At 35.4% G+C, this 20,774-nt stretch overlaps 1 protein-coding gene across 3 annotated transcripts in view; it reads left to right on the top strand.

Annotated features, from left to right (window-relative positions):
• The first annotated feature begins 5,217 nt into the window (after positions 1-5,217).
• LOC125675419 (AP-1 complex subunit beta-1-like) overlaps positions 5,218-20,774 on the top strand; it is a 29,483-nt gene continuing 13,926 nt past the window's right edge. For 2 of the 3 annotated variants that reach the window (XM_056165133.1, XM_048913074.2), the window contains exons 1-12: positions 5,348-5,422; positions 9,179-9,244; positions 11,010-11,115; positions 12,487-12,622; positions 12,904-13,155; positions 13,426-13,550; positions 14,531-14,599; positions 14,804-15,166; positions 17,333-17,498; positions 17,994-18,082; positions 18,219-18,321; positions 19,196-19,294. In XM_056165133.1, the coding sequence (XP_056021108.1) occupies positions 9,208-9,244; positions 11,010-11,115; positions 12,487-12,622; positions 12,904-13,155; positions 13,426-13,550; positions 14,531-14,599; positions 14,804-15,166; positions 17,333-17,498; positions 17,994-18,082; positions 18,219-18,321; positions 19,196-19,294 (1,545 nt within the window). In that variant the 5' untranslated portion in view covers positions 5,348-5,422; positions 9,179-9,207. Of the gene's footprint in view, positions 5,278-5,347; positions 5,423-9,178; positions 9,245-11,009; positions 11,116-12,486; positions 12,623-12,903; positions 13,156-13,425; positions 13,551-14,530; positions 14,600-14,803; positions 15,167-17,332; positions 17,499-17,993; positions 18,083-18,218; positions 18,322-19,195; positions 19,295-20,774 lie in introns of those variants that run through there. The other variant, XM_056165135.1, reaches the window with a different exon arrangement.

Here is a 20,774-nt window from a genome sequence, read left to right as displayed (position 1 = left end):
ACACCGTTTACCTGATCAAGATATAGAGTTCACTGGTGGTGTGACCGGTCAACAGGGGATATTCCGTCCTTCTAGGCACATGATTCCACCTCTGGTATGTCCAGGGGTCTGTGTTTGCCCAACTCTCTATTTTGCATTCCGTTTAGGAGTAATGAGATTGAATACTGTTCGTTATCTTCACCTTTCATTACCTTTCATTACCTTCCCCATTTTCCCTTTTCTTGAATGACTCCCTTTGGAAGCGAAGGCTCTCCTTCGTTTGTACAAACTTGAAATCCCTACACATAGGGATAGCGTGTGCTAAGGTTCGTTGAAGTTAAACCAATGGTGCTAGAGAATATGAAATTGTGAAAACTTTGACACAAAGAAGACGTGACAAACAAAACATATTTATCTATTGATAGTTGATATCAAGAACAATTTTATGTAAAGCAATGGTTACATGTAGTAATTTTGCGCGAATTTTACAATTAAGAGCAGTGTTGTCTGTGAAACTTTTGGTTAATTTACAAAGTAGACCCCAACCCCCGCACCTTTGTAAATGTTTCCACGTTGTATAGATTAAAGTTTTAGCTCACCTGAGCTGAAAGCTCAAGTGAGCATTTCTAATCACCCGTAGTCCGGCGTCCGTCCGTATGTCCGTCCGTCTGTCCGTCTGTAAACTTTTAATTTTTTTTTACTTCTTCTCAAAAACCACTGGACCAATTTCAATCAAAGTTGGCACAAAACATCCTTAGGTAAAGGGAATTCTAAATAGTTAAAATAAAGGGCCAGGCCACCTTCCAAAGGGAGATAATCAAGAAAATGTAAAAATAGAGTAGGGTCATTAAAAAATCTTCTGCTCAAGAAACACTGGGCCAGAAAAAATGAAATCTATAGATAAGCTTTATTAGGTAGTGCAGATTCTAAATTGTTAAAATCATGGCCCCCGGGGGTTGGGTGGGACCACAATAGGGGATCAAAGTTTTACATGCAAATATATCGGAAAAATCTTTTAAAATCTTCTTCTCAAGAACCATTGGGCCAAAGAAGTAGACATTTACGTGAAAGCTTTCTGACATAGTGTAGATTCAAGTTTGCAAAAATCATGGCTTCCAGGGGTAGGTTGGGGCCATATTAAGGACTAAGGTTTTACATGCAAATATATATGGAAAGTCTTCAGATATGGGCCAAGGTGACTCAGGTGAGCGATGTGGCGCATAGGCCTCTTGTTTGTATCCCTGCGACTATAGTAGAGGTGTATATATTGTTTTTCCTGTCGCTCTGTCAGAAATTTTAATCTAGCTCATAACGTATGAATGGTGAGTGATAGGGGTCCCATATCTCATATGCACATTCCTTATTTTCGTACCAAGTTTTTTAACCAGGTGAGCTTGGTATTTAACCTACGAGTACATTTAAGAAAACTTATTTAAAACATCCTGGACAATTTCAAGTAATGTTTTCAAAATTGCATATATATTCCTTGTGGTAAGCCCTTAGCATTACATGCATAAAAGGTTTACAAGGTCATAGATCATGCATGAAATGTTAAGGGCTTACCACAGGAGAAAATGAAGGTAGAAATGGCATAGATCATGATATTGCATGAAAGTTATTGCCATAAGGAAATTATATACAAAGTATGGAAGCTCTACCTTAAATAGTTAATAAGATATTTAATCGTTTAGGTTTTCTTAGAAATAGGAGGAACTCGAAGGTTAACCTTCACCTTCTCCAGAAAAAACAAGGTTATGTTAGCCATAATGGTGTTCAGGCATGTTCTGAGAATTCAAGTGCGGTTATGACGTGATCTTTTGAGCCGAAGTTGTGGCCACAATGTGTGAGCAAAATTAAAATTACATCAGGTGAAAATCAACAGAGCCAATTAACGTGACTCAGATGAGCGATGTGACCAATGGACCTCTTGTTTTATAGTAGTCGTGAATGGTAGGAATGTGAGTAAAGAACTGAACGCATGCTATGAAGGACGAACCACAAACCAAGCCTAATCAATGATATAGAAGTTTTGGCAAAAGAGAAATGTTTAGATAGTATTATGTTACATCTGACTTAGACAATTTTGAAGACAACTTCTGCAGCTGCCACCCCCCCCCCCCCCCCCCCCCTGAAGTATGAGCCAAGCAAAAATATGTGGCCCGTTGAATGTCTACACGCTTTTCTCAACAAGTTCGAAGTGACATTGACCTTTTGACCCAAAAAGCAGCAAAACTTCGACAAAAGCTACATATTCAATTAGTGATAACTGCCAGTTAATCTAAGTGGAGGCCACCAGATATTAAATAGCGATTGCAAGTTAAATTAAGTGGCAATCACCATATAAATCAATATCAAATATGTATCCTTTCACTTGCGTATCCTTTCGTACAAAATGCATAGTGCAGTTAGAACTATGCCAAATTCTCTATTAGAATATGTTGCATACCAACCCTAATAAACCATTATCTTTTCCATGAGACACAAAAAATGGCATAGTTCAGGTGAGGTAAGTAACACTATCAGATATTGTCTGTCTGGGATCGAGTAATGAATAGGATCTCCAGCAATATTCCAACCAATTGAAACCCTCGTCATTAGTAGAGTAGAAAAATGGAACTCAAGATCTCCCCCGAACCCCAGGAGCCACCGGGTGGTACCACTACAACTCCAAACCGAAAGCGGCAAATGATAGCTCTATGTTTTTCTACCTTCTCTTGATGTCCTTTCCGCCTTGTTTTCAAAGATTAATATTCTAAAAGCAGGCACCAAATCCCTTCATTCTCTACGAGATACAAAAATTATCAATGTTCAGGTGAGCTAAGCAATACTTCCAGGCATCACAGAACTCTTCTTTACATGGCATCAAGTACTCCATGCCAGGTTCTACTTACATCAATGGATACAGTGTCCCTGTCACCCCTCATGGAATAGAAGTCGGAACTCGAAATATGTCTCGACCTCCGGGAGCCACCGAGTGGTACCACTACAGCCCCAAACTGAAAGTGGTAAATGATAGTCCTAGGGGTCCTCTACCTTGCATTGATGTTCCTTCCGCTTTGTCTTCAAAGATTAATGCTGGAAGAGCAGTCATAAAATCCCCTCTTTCATTACGAGAAACGAAACATGTCAAAGTTCAGGTGAGCTAAACAATACTTCCGGGTATTCCAGAGCTCTTCTTTACATAGCATCGAATACGTCTTAGTACTCTCTACCTCAATCAATGGATACATTGTCCTTGTCTCCCCTCAATTAGTAGAAATAGGGACTCGAAATCTGTCCCGACCCCCGGGAGCCACCGAGTGGTACCACTACAGCCCCAAACTGAAAAAGGTAAATGATAGTCCTAGGGGTCCTCTACCTTGCCTTGATGTTCCTTCCGCCTTGTCTTCAAAGATTAATGCTGGAAGAGCAGTCATAACACCCCCTCTTTCATTACGAGAAACGAAACATGTCAAAGATCAGGTGAGCTAAACAATACTTCCGGGTATCCCAGAGCTCTTCTTTACATGGCATCGAGTACCCCTTAGTACTCTCTACTTCAATCAATGGATACATTGTCCTTGTCACCCCTCCTTGAGTAGAAATAGAGACTCGAAATTAGTCCCGACCCCCGTGAGCCACTGGTGGTACCACTACAGCCCCCAACTGAAAGTGGTAAATGATGGTCCTAGGGGTCCTCTACCTTGCCTTGATGTTCCTTCGGCCCTGTCCTCAAAGATTAATGCTGGAAGAGCAGTCATAAAACCCACTCTTTCATTACGAGAAACGTCAAAGTTCAGGTGAGCTAAACAATACTTCTGGGTATCCCAGAGCTCTTCTTTACATGGCATCGAGTAGCCCCTAGTACTCTCTACCGCAACCAATGGATACATTGTCCTTGTCACCCCTTGTTGTTTAGAAATAGGAACTCGAAATATGTTCCGATCCCCGGGAGCCACCTGGTTGTACCACTAAAGCCCCAAACTGAAAGTGGTAAATGATAGTCCTAGGGGTCCTCTACCTTGCCTTGATGTTCCTTTCGCCTTGTCTTCAAAGATTAATGCTGTAAAAGCAGTCATAAAGTCCCTCCTTCATTACGAGAAACGCATATTATGGAGCGCCAAATTAACATAAACTCAAATAATTGAAGATATCTTCAATTATTTGAAGATATCATCAATTCAATTATTGCTCTCTTTAATTGAATTAATACGCGCATTAAATCAATTATTGCTCTCATCAAATGAATTAATGCGCGCTTCAATTCAATTATTGCTCTCATCAATTGAATTAATGCGCGCATCAATTGAATTAATGAGAGCAATAATTGATTTAATGCGCGCATTAATTCAATTATTGCTCTCTTCAATTCAATTGATGAGAGCATCAATTGAATTAATGAGAGCAATAATAGATTTGATGCGCGCATTAATTCAATTATTGCTCTCTTCAATTCAATTGATGAGAGCATTAATTTCGTAGAAATATTGCTCGCAATAATTGATTTAGAGCTCGGTATAAATAATTTGATGATCTCTTTAATTCAATTGAAGATATCTTTAATTATTTACGATGCTTTTGTATAAGGAATTAACGCGCGCATCAATTCTTTTAAAGAGAGCAACAATTCAATTAAAGAGATCATTAATTCAATTGAAGATATGTTGAATTGAAGATATCTTTAATTATTTAGTTGCTCTCTCTAAAAGAATTATTGCTCTCTTCAAATGAATTAAAGATATCATTAGTTCAATTGAAGAGAGCAATAATTGAATTAATGCGCGCATTAAATCCATTATTGCTCTCATCAAATGAATTAATGCGCGCATCAATTCAATTATTGCTCTCATCAATTGATTTAATGCGCGCATTATATCAATTATTGCTCTCTTCAATTGAATTGTAGCGCTCATCAATTCAATTGTTGATATCATTAATTCATTTGGAGAGATCATTAATTCAATTAAAGCGCGCATCAATTCAGCTGAAGAATTAATGCTATCATCAATTCATTTAATGCGCGCAATAATTCAGAATTGAAGATATCATTAATTATTTGAAGAGATCTTTAATTAAATTGTTGCGAGCATCAAATGAATTGATGATATCTTCAAATAATTGAAGATATCTTCAATGATTTGAGTTTATGTTAATTTGGCGCTCCATATTATTTTGACATCTAAATCATATTCACTTTCCTTGGGTCTAATTACACGAGATCCAAATAGCACAGATACCGCTATTGAATTCTATTTTTACATATAAAAATATTCATACCCATGACGGGTATAGTACTTTGTTGTTAAAGTTGATGAAAAGGTTAGTTTATCAATTTGATTTGCATGTGCTGACCGTTGCTTAGTCTGGTCCCCGCCCCCGTCACTCATCACTGACGTTTTGGCGGAGGCGGGGACCAGACTAACAGTTGCTATGACGCGGACGGGCTTACGGGAACGATTTATGGGTACTCTAGGATTATGAATATATTGTCAGCTTAATGACATGTGTACAAGCATGTGTTGGAGTTATTGTCGTTCAAGTATCAAAATTAAAACATCTCACGACTAATCACTTTGTCAAAAGTTACAAAATATTCCTCTAATTATCGTCGACGATTATACTTTCTATCTGATTAATGAACAGTTGAATTCAATCATCAATGTAGGCCTAACTAATTTCTATGGAAACGATCGAGGGGGTTAATTATTTATATTCGGTCTTTCCTATCAAAATACCGAATATAAATACACCGAATATAAATACACCCCTCCCCTTCGTTTCCACAGAAATTACCCTGTAACTACCTCGACAGACTGGCATTTTCAACAAGATAGTTCAATCACCTCTTGACTTGAGACGTTACTGCATGGTTGCCTTTGTTTATTGGACTTGAACATAATAATAGAATTTGTAAACTGTTCAATAGTAATAACATAGAAAATGAAACTCACTTTCTATGGTTGTGTAAATGTTATTAACAAGAAAGAGAATCCCTATATACACTAAATTATTAATGTTGCATAACTTTGATTATAAACTGATCAATGATGACAATATTAGGTCAAAATTATTATTGAATTCCAATTCCTATAATGTGTTGAAATGACTGTCTAAATATATTGAAGATTTGTCTTTATTGAAGAATTGAAGGAATTTCCTTAAACAGGTTGGGAACACTTCCCCTATAGCGATCGAGCTCGAGATATTCACGCTAAAACTCGATTATCCCTCTTTAGCGAGAAAGTAAACATGACCATAAACAGGTGTTTTGGCGTCATTAGTGAAAATAATGGTGAATCCTGTGCAACGCTGAATAAGTGTGACACACACCCAACATGATGCAAATTGTTTCTATGAAATTGACAACATAGTCAAGATATTGCATATCAAAAATGCTGTGTAAGAGGGAAGCAGTCTGAAATCCACTTCAAATCGTGAGTGTTTTTTGTTTTGATTAATATATTTGCAGAAGTATCAGACATTTTAACCCCTTTTCTTCTTTTCACGTGAAACATGAAGAGATGTACTCCACGGATGTTATCTCGGTTGTACGGGATATATTTACTCTCGCTAGAGAGGGACAATCGCGTTCTAGCGAGAATAATATCTCACTGTAGGGGAAGTGTTCCCAACCTCTTAAAGTAGCTGATTCCAATATGACTACATAATTTATCATGAGAAAGTCCTCAGTGATAGTCACTATATACTATATACAACTGTATATTTATAACTATAATATATATATATGACTATTCCTATATACCTAATATGTAGCAATTGGGGCTATACAGACCGTGGATATCGACCTGGATAGCTCAGTGGTTAGAGCACCTGACTAGTAATGCAGGGTTCGATTCCTGGTGCAGCCACAGATTTTCTCCTCTCTCCTATTATGGCCTGTTTATCTTATGTACACCTTATATGCAGTGTAATATAAAATAATATGATTTTGTCTGGTGCCATATTCATGCATTCAAATCACAGATTGTATTTTGAATATTATTGTTTCTATGATGGTATAATCTATAATATATGCCTTAATTTGCCAATAATTGTTGTTATTGTGCAAATAAATCATTGTCATTCAAAATTAATTTAAGTCTAATTGATTTGTGAAGTAATCAACAGTCATTACAATGCATGTGTCAGACAAGTTGTTTTGAGATGTGTATATATTTAAAGAAGACGTAAACATTATGATGTATATACAATGTATCTTGGAATGAAAATTTTAATGATAATAGATTGTCCTTGTCCTTGCATGGATGTAATTTTTGGGACCAATAAGCTGATAAATGAGCATATTTTTATTCTTTTTATCTTACATGTGATCTCATATATACAGGTTATCTTGGAGGAGTAGTAAGTTTACAAAACAAAGCAGCATATTTATCTAGCTATAGGGGAGATGATGATCATTTATATGCTCAAAATTGTCTGTGTTTTAGTGTAGAGCATGGAGTGCCTAATTAACAAACTCTCAAGTAATTGAAGATATCTTTTCTCTGAAGATATCAATTAAATCGTTTGATGTGCGCCACAGATCAATTATATAAAGATCTCTTCGTTTATGACATCTTCAATTCTGAATAATTGCACATATATTAATTGTTAAATTGTTGATAGCATTAATTATTTTGCTGAATTGATGAGTGTTATAATTGAATTGTAAACAGTTGCTCAATCTCTTCAAATGAATTGATGATGTCAACAACTGAATTGATATGAGTGCTACAATTCAATTAGTGCACACAATAATTTAATCATTGCTCTTTTAATTGTTAGAGAGAGCAGCTATATAAATAGAGATATCTTCAATTCAACATACCCACAATTGAATTGATGAGACTTTAAAATTGAATTCTTGCTCTCAAGAATTGATGCTTGAAAGCATCAATTATGCTTGAAAGCATCAATTATACAAAAGCATTGTAAATAATTAAATCAAACTTACATGTAAAAGATATCTTCAATTGAATTAAAGAGATCATCAAATCATTTATATCGAGCTTCAAATTAAATTTTAATGCTAGCAATAATTAGTCCACCACATTCATGCACGCATCAATTAAATTAATGAGACCAATAATTGAATTAATTGATGTGCACATCTATTCAATTACTCTACTGCTCTCATCAATTTAAAATATGTGCATCAAATTAATTATTGCTCTCATCAATTGAATTTATGCCCGCATTGATTCAATTAAAGCATGGCACAATAATTGAATTGATGCACATATCGATTTGATGTGTGCATCATTGTGTGCAATAATTGAATTGATGATATCTTAATATGATTAAAGATATCTTTATATATTCTTAATTATTTGAGTTCATGTGCGCTCCATATAGTCAAGTCTGTCGTTGAAAACCAGAAGGAAAGGTAGACAACTACTTTATAGTTATAATGTACATGTAGTATATAAGTTTTAATGCAAAATTCATCTTCAAAGTGTTTACTACAGAAGGGGTGCATAAATTTGCATCCATTCTTCCTTCTAAGTCCGTGCGACTGATGAGAATTCAAATTTAATATACGTACTACATGTACATTGATATCAGACTGGAAAATTTCACACAATTGTTTTTCTGGTGACCCTGATTCCTGAGGATATTATGTAACTTTTGTACTTTTTGCATGTTTAAAAATTCAGGATGACCTATATGGTCACAATCTATGAATTGTTATACACATCAGACCTGAATAAATTGTAGTGCGCTATAACATGTCTCATATAATTTTATTAGTGCGATGCAGCAGATTGAAAGTTTAATTTTATATAATTATTTTTTGGGAGTACTACTCGAAATCATACATTATATATATTCCACCAGGAAGCAAGCTCAGTATATATATATATATATATATATATATATATATATATATATATATATATACACTATGCAACAAATTTTGATTTTAAAATTGGCATGGTTCATTTATTGACCTGATAATTAACAGATTCCAACAAACTTTCGATATTATTTTTTTGAGCAATTTGATTATAAGCCAGCCCAGGTAGAATTTACTTGTGATGATATGGTTACATTAATTGTGATAGATAAAATAGATTAAATTTCTTAAGGATGGCTTAATATGTACATGAATGTTCTTGGATTCAGGAGTTCAATATTTTTGCATGATAGTGTTCATATTTGACTATCTAGTACATGTATATATAGTACATAGTATTAAATGTTTGAATTTCTATTTCAGGGGATCGACATTGAATAATTACAGTCAAAATGACAGACTCAAAGTACTTTAACACCACCAAAAAAGGTAACTTAACCATAAAAAAGATAATACATTAAGCCAATTAAAATTAATTGATAGATTTTCATCCCCGCCCACCCCTCAAGAAAGGGCCCACTCCGATTTTTTTTTATTTTCGCAAAAATTACGATTTCAAACAAACTAAAGTCTTGCTTATTCCCAGTTACAAAATTGAGTGAATGAATGTTGGTTTTATATCTTCTACCAAGGATTCTTTGAATGTTAACTTGATCAATTATAACACTTTGTGTGATGCCTTTTATCATTAATTTTTTTTCCTTTGGAAATAAAAATTAAAAACAAAATCTTCCCACCCGCCCCTTATTTTTTTGTGACCCCGGATGATAATCTACTAATTAAGTTGCCTTGGAGATACATCACAAATATGAATTTATGGTGATGAATTAGAAAGTTTTCTTTTTGTGTACACCTAAGAATATGGATTGAAAAGTCAGGATATCTTGCATGATGATTAAAAACATTTAAAATGCTACGTAAATTATTCAAGGAATTTCATATTGCTTTTAAATTTTTTTATTTATTATACCCCCCGCAACAAGTTGTGGGGGGGTGGTGGTATACTGGAATCAGGTTGTCCGTCTGTCTGTCCGTCCGTCCGTCCGTCCGTCTGTAGATGCAATGGTTTCCGGGCTCTAAAGCATTATCCTTTCCACCTACCGTCACCATATCATACATATGGACTACCCATGGGATGAAGATGTTCCCTATCGATTTTGGGGTCAAAAGGTCAAAGGTCAAGCACACTGGACATCGAAGTAGCAATATGGTTTCTGGGCTCTAAAGCATTATCCTTTCTACCTACCGTCACCATATCATACATATGGACTACCCATGGGATGAAGATGTTCCCTATGGATTTTGGGGTCAAAAGGTCAAAGGGCACGCGCACTGGACATCGAAGTAGCAATATGGTTCGGTTTGTCATGCCATTTGTTTTTTACACTCAGAAAAGAGGTAGTTTATACCTATTACCAACACCCTTTGGGAAATTGGGGTAAGCGGGGGGTATTCTTAGTGAGCGTTGCTCACAGTACCTCTTGTTTTTTTTGCTTTTTATTTGATATTTAACTATGTTGTCCATCAATTTCATATATTTGTGGATGACATTTAGTCTCTTTGTTTATAATTGATTTAATTCTCTTGATAACAAATTCAGATTATAACTCTTACTATAAGATACATGTATCATACTAATATCTCAAAAACCTTAAAATTATCTTTGCATATACATGCATGTATCTTAATTCTGTTGATATGATCTGGGTATGAATTAGGGCTGAAACGATACATCCCCTTCATGATACGATGCATATTGCAATACTTATGCCATGATTCAATACTTTCAATACAATTACAATTTACAGAAGAAACCAATAATAACATTGAAGAAAAAATTAATTATCAAGATTCAAATTCATAATTTTAAAAGCAAAACTCCCAAACGGTGAGATGTCTGTTCACTGTAGTTTAAACTGATATAGTTTATCATTATTTTTGTCAACCTCAAGGCAAAAAACAGTTTGAACATTATTTGATGCTATTTTGTCCCTCATGCAGGTAGAAATAATATGTACTGGCCGAGAATGATGTATTTTACTGAACCCGTTTGTAATAAACGTTTTGAACCGAAAATCGAGGCAATGAATCGAATATTGAATCGAGCGTTTATATTGAACAGTATCGATATTTCGGTGAATCGTTTCAGCCCTAGTATGAACGGTTTTGGATTTTGAAACTAAATGTTTAATAGGTGAAGTATTTGAACTGAAGACAGAATTACAAAGTAATAAAAAGGAGAGGAAAAAGGAGGCTGTCAAAAAAATTATTGCAAGCATGACAGTAGGAAAAGATGTCAGGTAATGTTACAGATGCTGAGTGTGCAAGTGTTGGAATTTTGAGTGAAGTCTGCTTTAGATGGGTAAATGATGACCAACCAACTGTATTTGAAAATACATAATTACCAGAATGATTGTTTGTTTTTTAATTACTCTAATATTTTGTTGATGATCATGCCAATGATTATTCTCCGATAACAGCAGGACTTTAATTTCTCTTCTCATGAAATCTTCCAATCTTTGCTCATAATGATTAAAGAAATTTTTGATAATATTTTGTGTTGAACATTTTATTCACTATAATGCTAATGCTAAATATTTTCAAGAACAAAAAATGGAGATATTGTCATTGGCCACTTTATGTATTATTTACTAGAAAAGAGAAATTATAGAAAATCTTGAATCTATTTTGCATGATAAAATTATTTTGTTCTACCATGAAATGATCAAAATTATGTTTAAATTAACTGAAGCAGTGGTGGTTTCTTCTCCATGGATTTGAAATATTATACTCTTCATTATTATTATACTCCCCCCCCCCCCCTCCGAACGAAGTTCTGGGGGGTATATAGGAATCACTCTGTCTGTCTGTCTGTCTGTCCGTCCGTCTGTCTGTCTCCAGATTCGTGTCCGGGCCATAACTTCTTTGTTCTTTGACATAGGCATACCATATTTGGCACACAGGTGGATCAAAGACGTGTCAGAGACGATGTGTCAGGTACCTTCATGACCTCTATATGACCTTGACCCTTGACCTTAAGGTCAAAATTAAAGGTGTTTTTTTTTTACAATGGATTCATGTCCGGGCCATAACTTCTTTGTTCTTTGACATAGGCATACCATATTTGACACATGAGTGTATCACCATGAGACAATGTGTCATGTACCTTCATGACCTCCATATGACCTTGACCTCAAGGTCAAAATTAAACGTTTTTACAATGGATTCGTGTCAGGGCCATGACTTCTTTGTTCTTTGACATAGGCATACCATATTTGACACATGAGTCTATCACCATGAGACGATGTGTCAGGTACCTTCATTACCTCTATATGACCTTGAATTTTGACCAAGGTCAAAATTGAAAATAGGGTTTTGACATAGTCATACCATAAGACATGGGTGTATCACCATGAGACTATGTGTCATGTACATTCATGACCTCTTTATGACCTTGACCTTTGATCTCAAGGTCAAAATTATAGGTTTATACCATGGATTTGTGTTTGGACTATATCTTCCATTTTCTTATACAAAGGCATACTATATTTTTACACTGAGGAAAGAGGTAATTTATGCCTATTAACAACACCCTATGGGAGATTGGGGTAAGCGGGGGGTATTCTTAGTGAGCATTGCTCACAGTACCTCATGTTTATTTCTGTGGATAGTGCCCTTTTCCCCGATGTGTTGAACTGCATGCAGACTGACAACTTGGAATTGAAAAAGCTGGTGTATCTGTACTTAATGAATTACGCCAAAAGTCAGCCAGATATGGCCATTATGGCAGTCAGTACTTTTGTCAGGGTAAGCTTATAGCTATACTGAACTCTTTACAATGTATTTCTGAATCACTGGCTGAAATTATATTATTCTTATCAACTGATGGTCAAAATATGTAGAATTTAAGAACTTGTGTGATTACATATCCATGTCATACATGAATACATGGAAATTAATGTAAAAGTTACAGTTCTCAACAAGTTGGTTTTTAAAAATAGATTCTTACAAAAGCCAATTAATGCACTTTCATTATTTCACTCCACAACAAATTCAGATTTAAGGAGAAAATTGTGTGTTTTTTATAGGATTGTAAGGATTCAAATCCACTGATTCGAGCCCTGGCTGTGCGGACCATTGGTTGTATCCGAGTGGACAATATTATTGACTATCTATTGGGATGTGACCCTTTGAAAAACTGTCTGAAAGACGAGGACCCCTATGTCAGGAAGACTGCTGCTCTGTGTGTGGCCAAACTACATAATATCAACGCCCAGCTGGTGGAGGACCAGGGATTTCTGGATCAACTACGAGACATGCTGTCTGATTCCAACCCAATGGTAGTGTTATTAAGGATATTGCATAATCAGATCTAATTCATTAAGAACACTCTGGCCCTTAAATTTCCAAGTTCCAGTTTTGCACTGGGGTAAATCATTTTCACACATATTTCTTGACCAAATAATGTCATTTATTTGTAGATCCATATTTTGTAATCAGGTACTTTTATATGTGTATGTTTAAGAAATTGCATCACAGGAACTTTTTGGGGGTGTGGGTTGATGGGAGGGTGGCTATAGTAATTGTTCATGTATTGAATTGATTTTTAGGTGGTTGCTAATGCAGTAGCAGCTATATCAGAAATCCTGGATTCTTCACCCACAGCTCAGCAGGTGCTTGAAATGAATTTCAGCACCATCAACAAACTGCTGACAGCACTTAATGAATGCACAGAGTAGGTCTTTTTCTCAAGTCAAAGATTTATGGAGTGCCAAATTAACATAAACTCAAATAATTGAAGATATCTTCAATTATTTGAAGATATCATCAATTCAATTATTGCTCTCTTTAATTGAATTAATGCGCGCATTAAATCAATTATTGCTCTCATCAAATGAATTAATGCGCATATCAATTGAATTGATGAGAGCAATAATAGATTTAATGCGCACATTAATTCAATTATTGCTCTCTTCAATTCAATTGATGAGAGCATCAATTTCGTAGAAATATTGCTCGCAATAATTAATTTAGAGCTCGGTATAAATAATTTGATGATCTCTTTAATTCAACTGAAGATATCTTTAATTATTTACAATGCTTTTGTATAAGGAATTAATGCACGCATCAATTCTTTTAAAGAGAGCAACAATTCAATTAAAGAGATCTTTAATTCAATTGAAGATATGTTGAATTGAAGATATCTTTAATTATATAGTTGCTCTATCTAAAAGAATTATTGCTCTCTTCAAATGAATTAAAGATATCATTAATTCAATTGAAGAGATCAATAATTGAATTAATGCACGCATTAAATCAATCATTGCTCTCATCAAATGAATTAATGCGCATCAATTCAATTATTGCTCTCTTAAATTGAATTGTAGCATGCATCAATTCAATTGTTGATATCATTAATTCATTTGAAGAGATCATTAATTCAATTAAAGCGCGCATCAATTCAACTGAAGAATCAATGATATCATCAATTCAATTAATGCGCGCAATAATTCAGAATTGAAGATATCATTAATTATTGGAAGAGATCTTTAATTAAATTGTTGCACGCATCAAATGAATTGATGATATCTTCAAATAATTGAAGATATCTTCAATTATTTGAGTTTATGTTAATTTGGCGCTCCATAAAGATTGATGTCTTGAAACACGTGTACATTAAACATGTACTATTTATTTCATATTATTTTTCATTAGATGGGGACAAGTTTTTATTCTGGATGCCATTGCAAACTACACACCAAAAGATGATAAGGAGGCTCAAAGGTTCAAGATATACTGTTATATACTTTATTCAACCAGGTTCATTGAAAAATTGCAAAGAGAGACCAAATTTTAATTGTATATATACTACAGATATATGAATTATTCTTCATTAAAAAGTTCTTTGAATGAGGAAGGAATTAATTAAACTAAAACATTGTATATTATTGCAATCCAAAGATATATTTATGAAGATGTTGATTTCAGTGTCTGTGAGCGAGTGACACCCAGACTAGCCCATGCTAATGCAGCTGTTGTACTGTCAGCTGTCAAGGTCATCATGAAGTTTATGGAGATGTTAGAGGTCAACTCTGATTACATCTCTACCCTAGTCAAAAAACTGTCCCCTCCACTGGTCACTCTGCTGTCTGCTGAACCAGAAATCCAGTATGTGGCCCTCAGGAACATCAACCTGGTTGTCCAGAAACGACAAGAGATCCTGAAGAACGAGATGAAGGTTTTCTTTGTTAAGTACAATGACCCCATTTATGTGAAGCTGGAGAAACTGGACATCATGATCAGACTGACCTCCCAGGCCAACATAGCACAGGTCCTGGCTGAACTCAAGGAGTGAGTAGCCACAGGATATTATTGAACTGTTTATGTAACTGGGGAATATTTGTTGAAAGTTTTAAATTCTTTTGTGTTTCCTATGCTCACAAAAGGGAGGGGAAAAAATAACAACAAAAAACATGAACTGTTCGTGTACTTGCTTTAATTATTATACCCCATACACAAACTCCCCGTCAAGGCCTCATTGCGTCACCTACGAATAGACCTCTCCTATGTGACGCACCACAATATACAGATTTGTATATTGTGAGTCCGCGATTATCACGCAGGCAAATAACACTAAAGAGGTAGTTCGCAGTTAAAAGTTTGAAGATATTGATATTAAGAGCATTAATATAAAAGTATGGATTTTATTTTAAACATAAAATGATCAAAAGATCATCAAAAAGTAGGGAGACTCTGTTCAAATTATTGTGTAAAGTAATGAACTTGATGTTTACGTTCTTGTTTTGAAAGTTGTTTACGTTTGACATTATGTTTTTTTGTCATTCTACAGTGACATCACAGTATACGCGGCCTAAGAAATCGCTATCCCATAATGCCTAAGTGGAAGAGTTTGGTTTGTGAGCAAACAAACTCTGGTGGAAGTTTGACCCCATACAAACAAAGTTTTGGGGAGTTATATTGGAATCAGCATGTCCGTCTGTCTGTAGACAAGATTTTGTCCAGTCATATTCTCAGAGTCTAGCTCATGGATTTTGTTTTAAATCTGTATATCAATCCTTCACCATATAAAGATGTGCACCTGATATTTTTTATCATGAATGGACAAGTTCTCTCTCTTCTATAGGCATTTGTTTTTGACTTTATGGACTCTGTCATTTTTGGCCAGGTTGCACAACATGCATCTGGCTTATAGTATGGTGAATGGTGGGCAGGCATCCCTGTAATAGGGTACACATTTTGTGTAATCATCTCCTCCCACACCTCTAACTTAATTGACATTCCTCAAACTTTGTACAGTTGTTATGGACACATTGAAGATGTGCATGTGTCTTTTTGAAAGTGATCAGACATTTTTCGAAAAATTTAGGTGTAGTTGAACTTTGTCATTTTTTAAGCATGTCTTGAATAGATGGTACCTATTTTGTTTAATCAACTTCTCTTACACCTCTAACTTGACATTCCTCAAACTTTGTACAGTTGTTATGGACACAATGAAAATGTGTATGTGTTTTTTTTTAATTTGATCAAACTTTTTTTTTGAAAAATTTAGGTGTTGTTGAACTCTGTCATTTTTAAGCATGTCTTGAATAGACGGTACCTATTTTTGGAAATCAACTGCTCTTACAGCGTTTATTTGACATCCTTCAGACCTTGCATGTACAGCTTTTATGGAAGCATTGAAGATGTGCATGTGTCTTTTTGGAAGTGATTGGACATTCTTTGAAAAATTTATATGTAGTTGCCACTTTGTCATTTTTTAAGCGTGGTACCTACTTCGAATAACCAACTCCTCACAGCTTTTACTTGACATTTTACAGACCTTGTACATTATAGATGTTATAATAACATTGAAGATATACATATGACATTTCAAAAGTACTTCTGTCTTTTTTTTAAATTCTACATTTTATATGTCATTTTTCTAGTATGTTTTGTACTGCTGTTTCTATGATAAATATAACATACTTTAAAGCAATTTAACCCAGTCATTTCTATTCTTGAATCGATAATGTTTCAGATTTTGTGATGACATGTTCTCTCACAGACTACTGATTAAGTTTATGGGAGATATAATGGAATCATCCTATGTGTCTGTCTGTCCGTCTGTCCATCTGTTTGTGGGCATGATTTTGTTCAGACACCTTCTTATTGACTAGTGCATGGATTTTCTTAAAAATTGGTACATTCTTAATTACACTCTGATTATTGATAGTGTATCCTAAAAACTTGTATTTAGGTCAAACATGAATACATGTATGTTAGAAATCATGTCTCCCTGATCTTCAACTATACAACATTTCAAATAGTTCCTGATATGACTGGGCCCCATAGGGGGTATGTATTAGTCCCATAAGGACAGGTCTAATTTAATGAGGAAGTACAGTATGAAAATGAACAGTTCAGATTAGGACATGCAGACAAAATTAAAATTATTGGATAACACTATGTACAAAGAGGAATGGTGAATTTTGAATTATGTAATACATGTACATGTAGGTATGCTACGGAAGTGGACGTTGACTTTGTAAGGAAGTCGGTGCGAGCCATTGGTCGTTGTGCCATCAAGGTGGCGCCTGCTGCTGAGAGGTGTGTCAGCACACTGTTGGACCTTATACAGACCAAGGTTAACTATGTTGTACAGGAGGCCATTGTGGTCATTAAGGTACTGATGATACAGGAATGTTCATATATACAACCTTATATTGATTTTACATTTTTACTTGCCACAACCAGGAACAATCAAAATATGCTAGCTTTAAAACAGACCTGGCAATATACCCCAATTTTATTGTAGAAACAAGATACTGTAGGATGTAAGTGATGTAAAACTTCAAACAGTTCACAGTATCACTCATTATCACAGTCATACATGGATCGACTTATTGAATTGAAATTTGGGATTTAGGTATATTATGAAAATGTGCATGTCAAGTAATATACATGTGTATGCATGCGTCAGTTGGATAACTTTTAGCAGAGATATATGGCCATCGAGGCATTGTGTTGCTCCAACACATCCAGTTTTTTCTTTAAATCCAAAATTTGAATTAAATATAAGCATTGAAGAACTTGACATATATTAATGATATAACATGTATGCAATTTAATTTATAAAAATGAAAAATTTATCATTAATATTATTGCTGTACTTTTACAGGACATCTTCAGAAAATATCCCAACAAGTATGAAAGCATAATTGCCACACTTTGTGAAAATCTGGACACATTGGATGAACCTGAAGCAAAGTAAGTTAAAGCTCAAAAACATATATTTCATAAAACCATGCAATCTTTTCTTCAGAAAAAATGTTTTAAAGTATATTTCATCAGCAGATCATGATTTGATTGCACAGGTGAAAATTGTCGCTATATTTTCATACAGAGCTTCCATGATTTGGATCATTGGTGAATATGCAGAGAGAATAGACAACGCAGATGAACTCTTGGAAAGTTTCCTTGAAGGATTCCAGGATGAAAATACTCAGGTGAAATGTCAGAAAATCCATTATCAGATTAAAACTGGATTAATCAAAGTTTTAATCTGTACATATAAATATCATGATACACTATATGTAAAATATGTATACAGAGGAATTTTTACCTTGTGTTATATTAATTCATGCACTTTTCCAGATTTAAATTCGTCCAAAATTGTTTTTTAAATTGCTACTTTAAAGTAAGAAGAAATTTACTTTCACTCAGTTTTAAAATCGCTGTTTAGTATAAGGACAAAATGAATGAAAAATAACGAGGGAAAATTCACCTTATCTTGAAATACCGTGGAATCATCACTGTTCATGGGGGATTGATGTTCGTGGAGTTAGTGGGTCACTCTTACCCACGAATTTACGTGTCCTCGAACATTTTTCAAATCAAGTAGACTTATCTCTCCTAGTGACATCGTATCGCTTACCCATGTCGAACCAGCAAAATTATGATTACCCACGAACATTGAGTCCCACGAATTAAAATGATTCCGCAGTATTATATGACTAAGCTTGTAAGTAAATGGTTTCATGGTTAAGGCTTTCTGATTGTCACATACAGTGTATTTTGTTTATTCTGTAATATCTTGTCAATGTTTTACCTACCAAAAATGGCTCATTTTACGTAAGAAAAGTAATGGAGAAGCATCACCTTGGTAGTTATTCAGCTAATGTCTCAATGTAACAGTGATACACGGGCTTGTCTTTGTAAAATAAAACTCACAAGGCTATACTGGAACTTTAACTGCATGAATATCACTTTGGATTATTGGATTACCAACCATGTACAGTGTACATGTATGTCAATTCATTAAGACAAAACAAGCTAATACTTTAATGAAATGTTCTTTAATTGGTTTGATATTTTCTACAGGTGCAACTTCAGCTGCTCACAGCCATAGTGAAATTGTTTTTAAAAAGACCAACAGACACACAGGAACTTGTACAACAAGTGTTAAGTCTGGCCACACAGGTTAGTATCAGTATTGATAAGACCTATACAACAGTGTCGAGTCTGATTAGACAGGCTAACATCAGTAATCACAGTAACTTGTACAACTAGTATCGAGTTTGGTCACACAGTAACTTGTACTACTAGTACCGAGTCTGGTCACACAGTAACTTGTACAACTAGTGCCGAATCTGGTCACACAGTAACTTGTACAACTAGTGCCGAGTCTTGTCACACAGTAACTTGTACTACTAGTGTTGAGTCCAGTCACACAGTAACTTGTACAACTAGTTCCGAGTCTGGTCACACAGTAACTTGTACAACTAGTGTCAAGTCTGGTCACACAGTAACTTGTACAACTAGTACCGAGTCTGGTCAACAGTAACTTGTACAACTAGTACCGAGTCTGGTCACACAGTAACTTCTACAACTAGTACTGAGTCTGGTCACACAGTAACTTGTACAACTAGTACCGAGTCTGGTCACACAGTAACTTGTACAACTAGTACCGAGTCTGGTCACACAGTAACTTGTACTACTAGTGTTGAGTCTGGTCACACAGTAACTTGTACAACTAGTGCCGAGTCTGGTCAACAGTAACTTGTATGAATAGTACCGAGTCTGGTCACACAGTAACTTGTACTACTAGTGTTGAGTCTGGTCTCACAGTAACTTGTACAACTAGTGTTGAGTCTGGTCACACAGTAACTTGTACAACTAGTACCGAGTCTGGTCACACAGTAACTTGTACAACTAGTTCCGAGTCTGGTCACACAGTAACTTGTACAACTAGTACCGAGTCTGGTCACACAGTAACTTGTACGACTAGTACCGAGTCTGGTCACACAGTAACTTGTACTACTAGTGTTGAGTCTGGTCACACAGTAACTTGTACTACTAGTGTTGAGTCTGGTCACACAGTAACTTGTACAACTAGTGTCAAGTCTGGTCACACAGTAACTTGTACAACTAGTGTTGAGTCTGGTCACACAGTAACTTGTACAACTAGTGTTGAGTCTGGTCACACAGTAACTTGTACAACTAGTACCGAATCTGGTCACACAGTAACTTGTACAACTAGTGTCAAGTCTGGTCACACAGTAACTTGTACGACTAGTACCGAGTCTGGTCACACAGTAACTTGTACAACTAGTGTTGAGTCTGGTCACACAGTAACTTGTACTACTAGTGTTGAGTCTGGTCACACAGTAACTTGTACAACTAGTGTTGAGTCTGGTCACACAGTAACTTGTACAACTAGTACCGAGTCTGGTCACACAGTAACTTGTACTACTAGTGTCAAGTCTGGTCACACAGTAACTTGTACAACTAGTACCGAGTCTGGTCACACAGTAACTTGTACAACTAGTACCGAGTCTGGTCACACAGTAACTTGTACTACTAGTGTCAAGTCTGGTCACACAGTAACTTGTACAACTAGTGCCGAGTCTGGTCACACAGTAACTTGTACAACTAGTACCGAGTCTGGTCACACAGTAAC

Source organism: Ostrea edulis, chromosome 1, assembly GCF_947568905.1.
Source record: "Ostrea edulis chromosome 1, xbOstEdul1.1, whole genome shotgun sequence".
Classification (NCBI taxonomy): Eukaryota; Metazoa; Mollusca; class Bivalvia; order Ostreida; family Ostreidae; genus Ostrea; species Ostrea edulis.
This window is presented reverse-complemented; position numbering and strand designations above follow the sequence as displayed.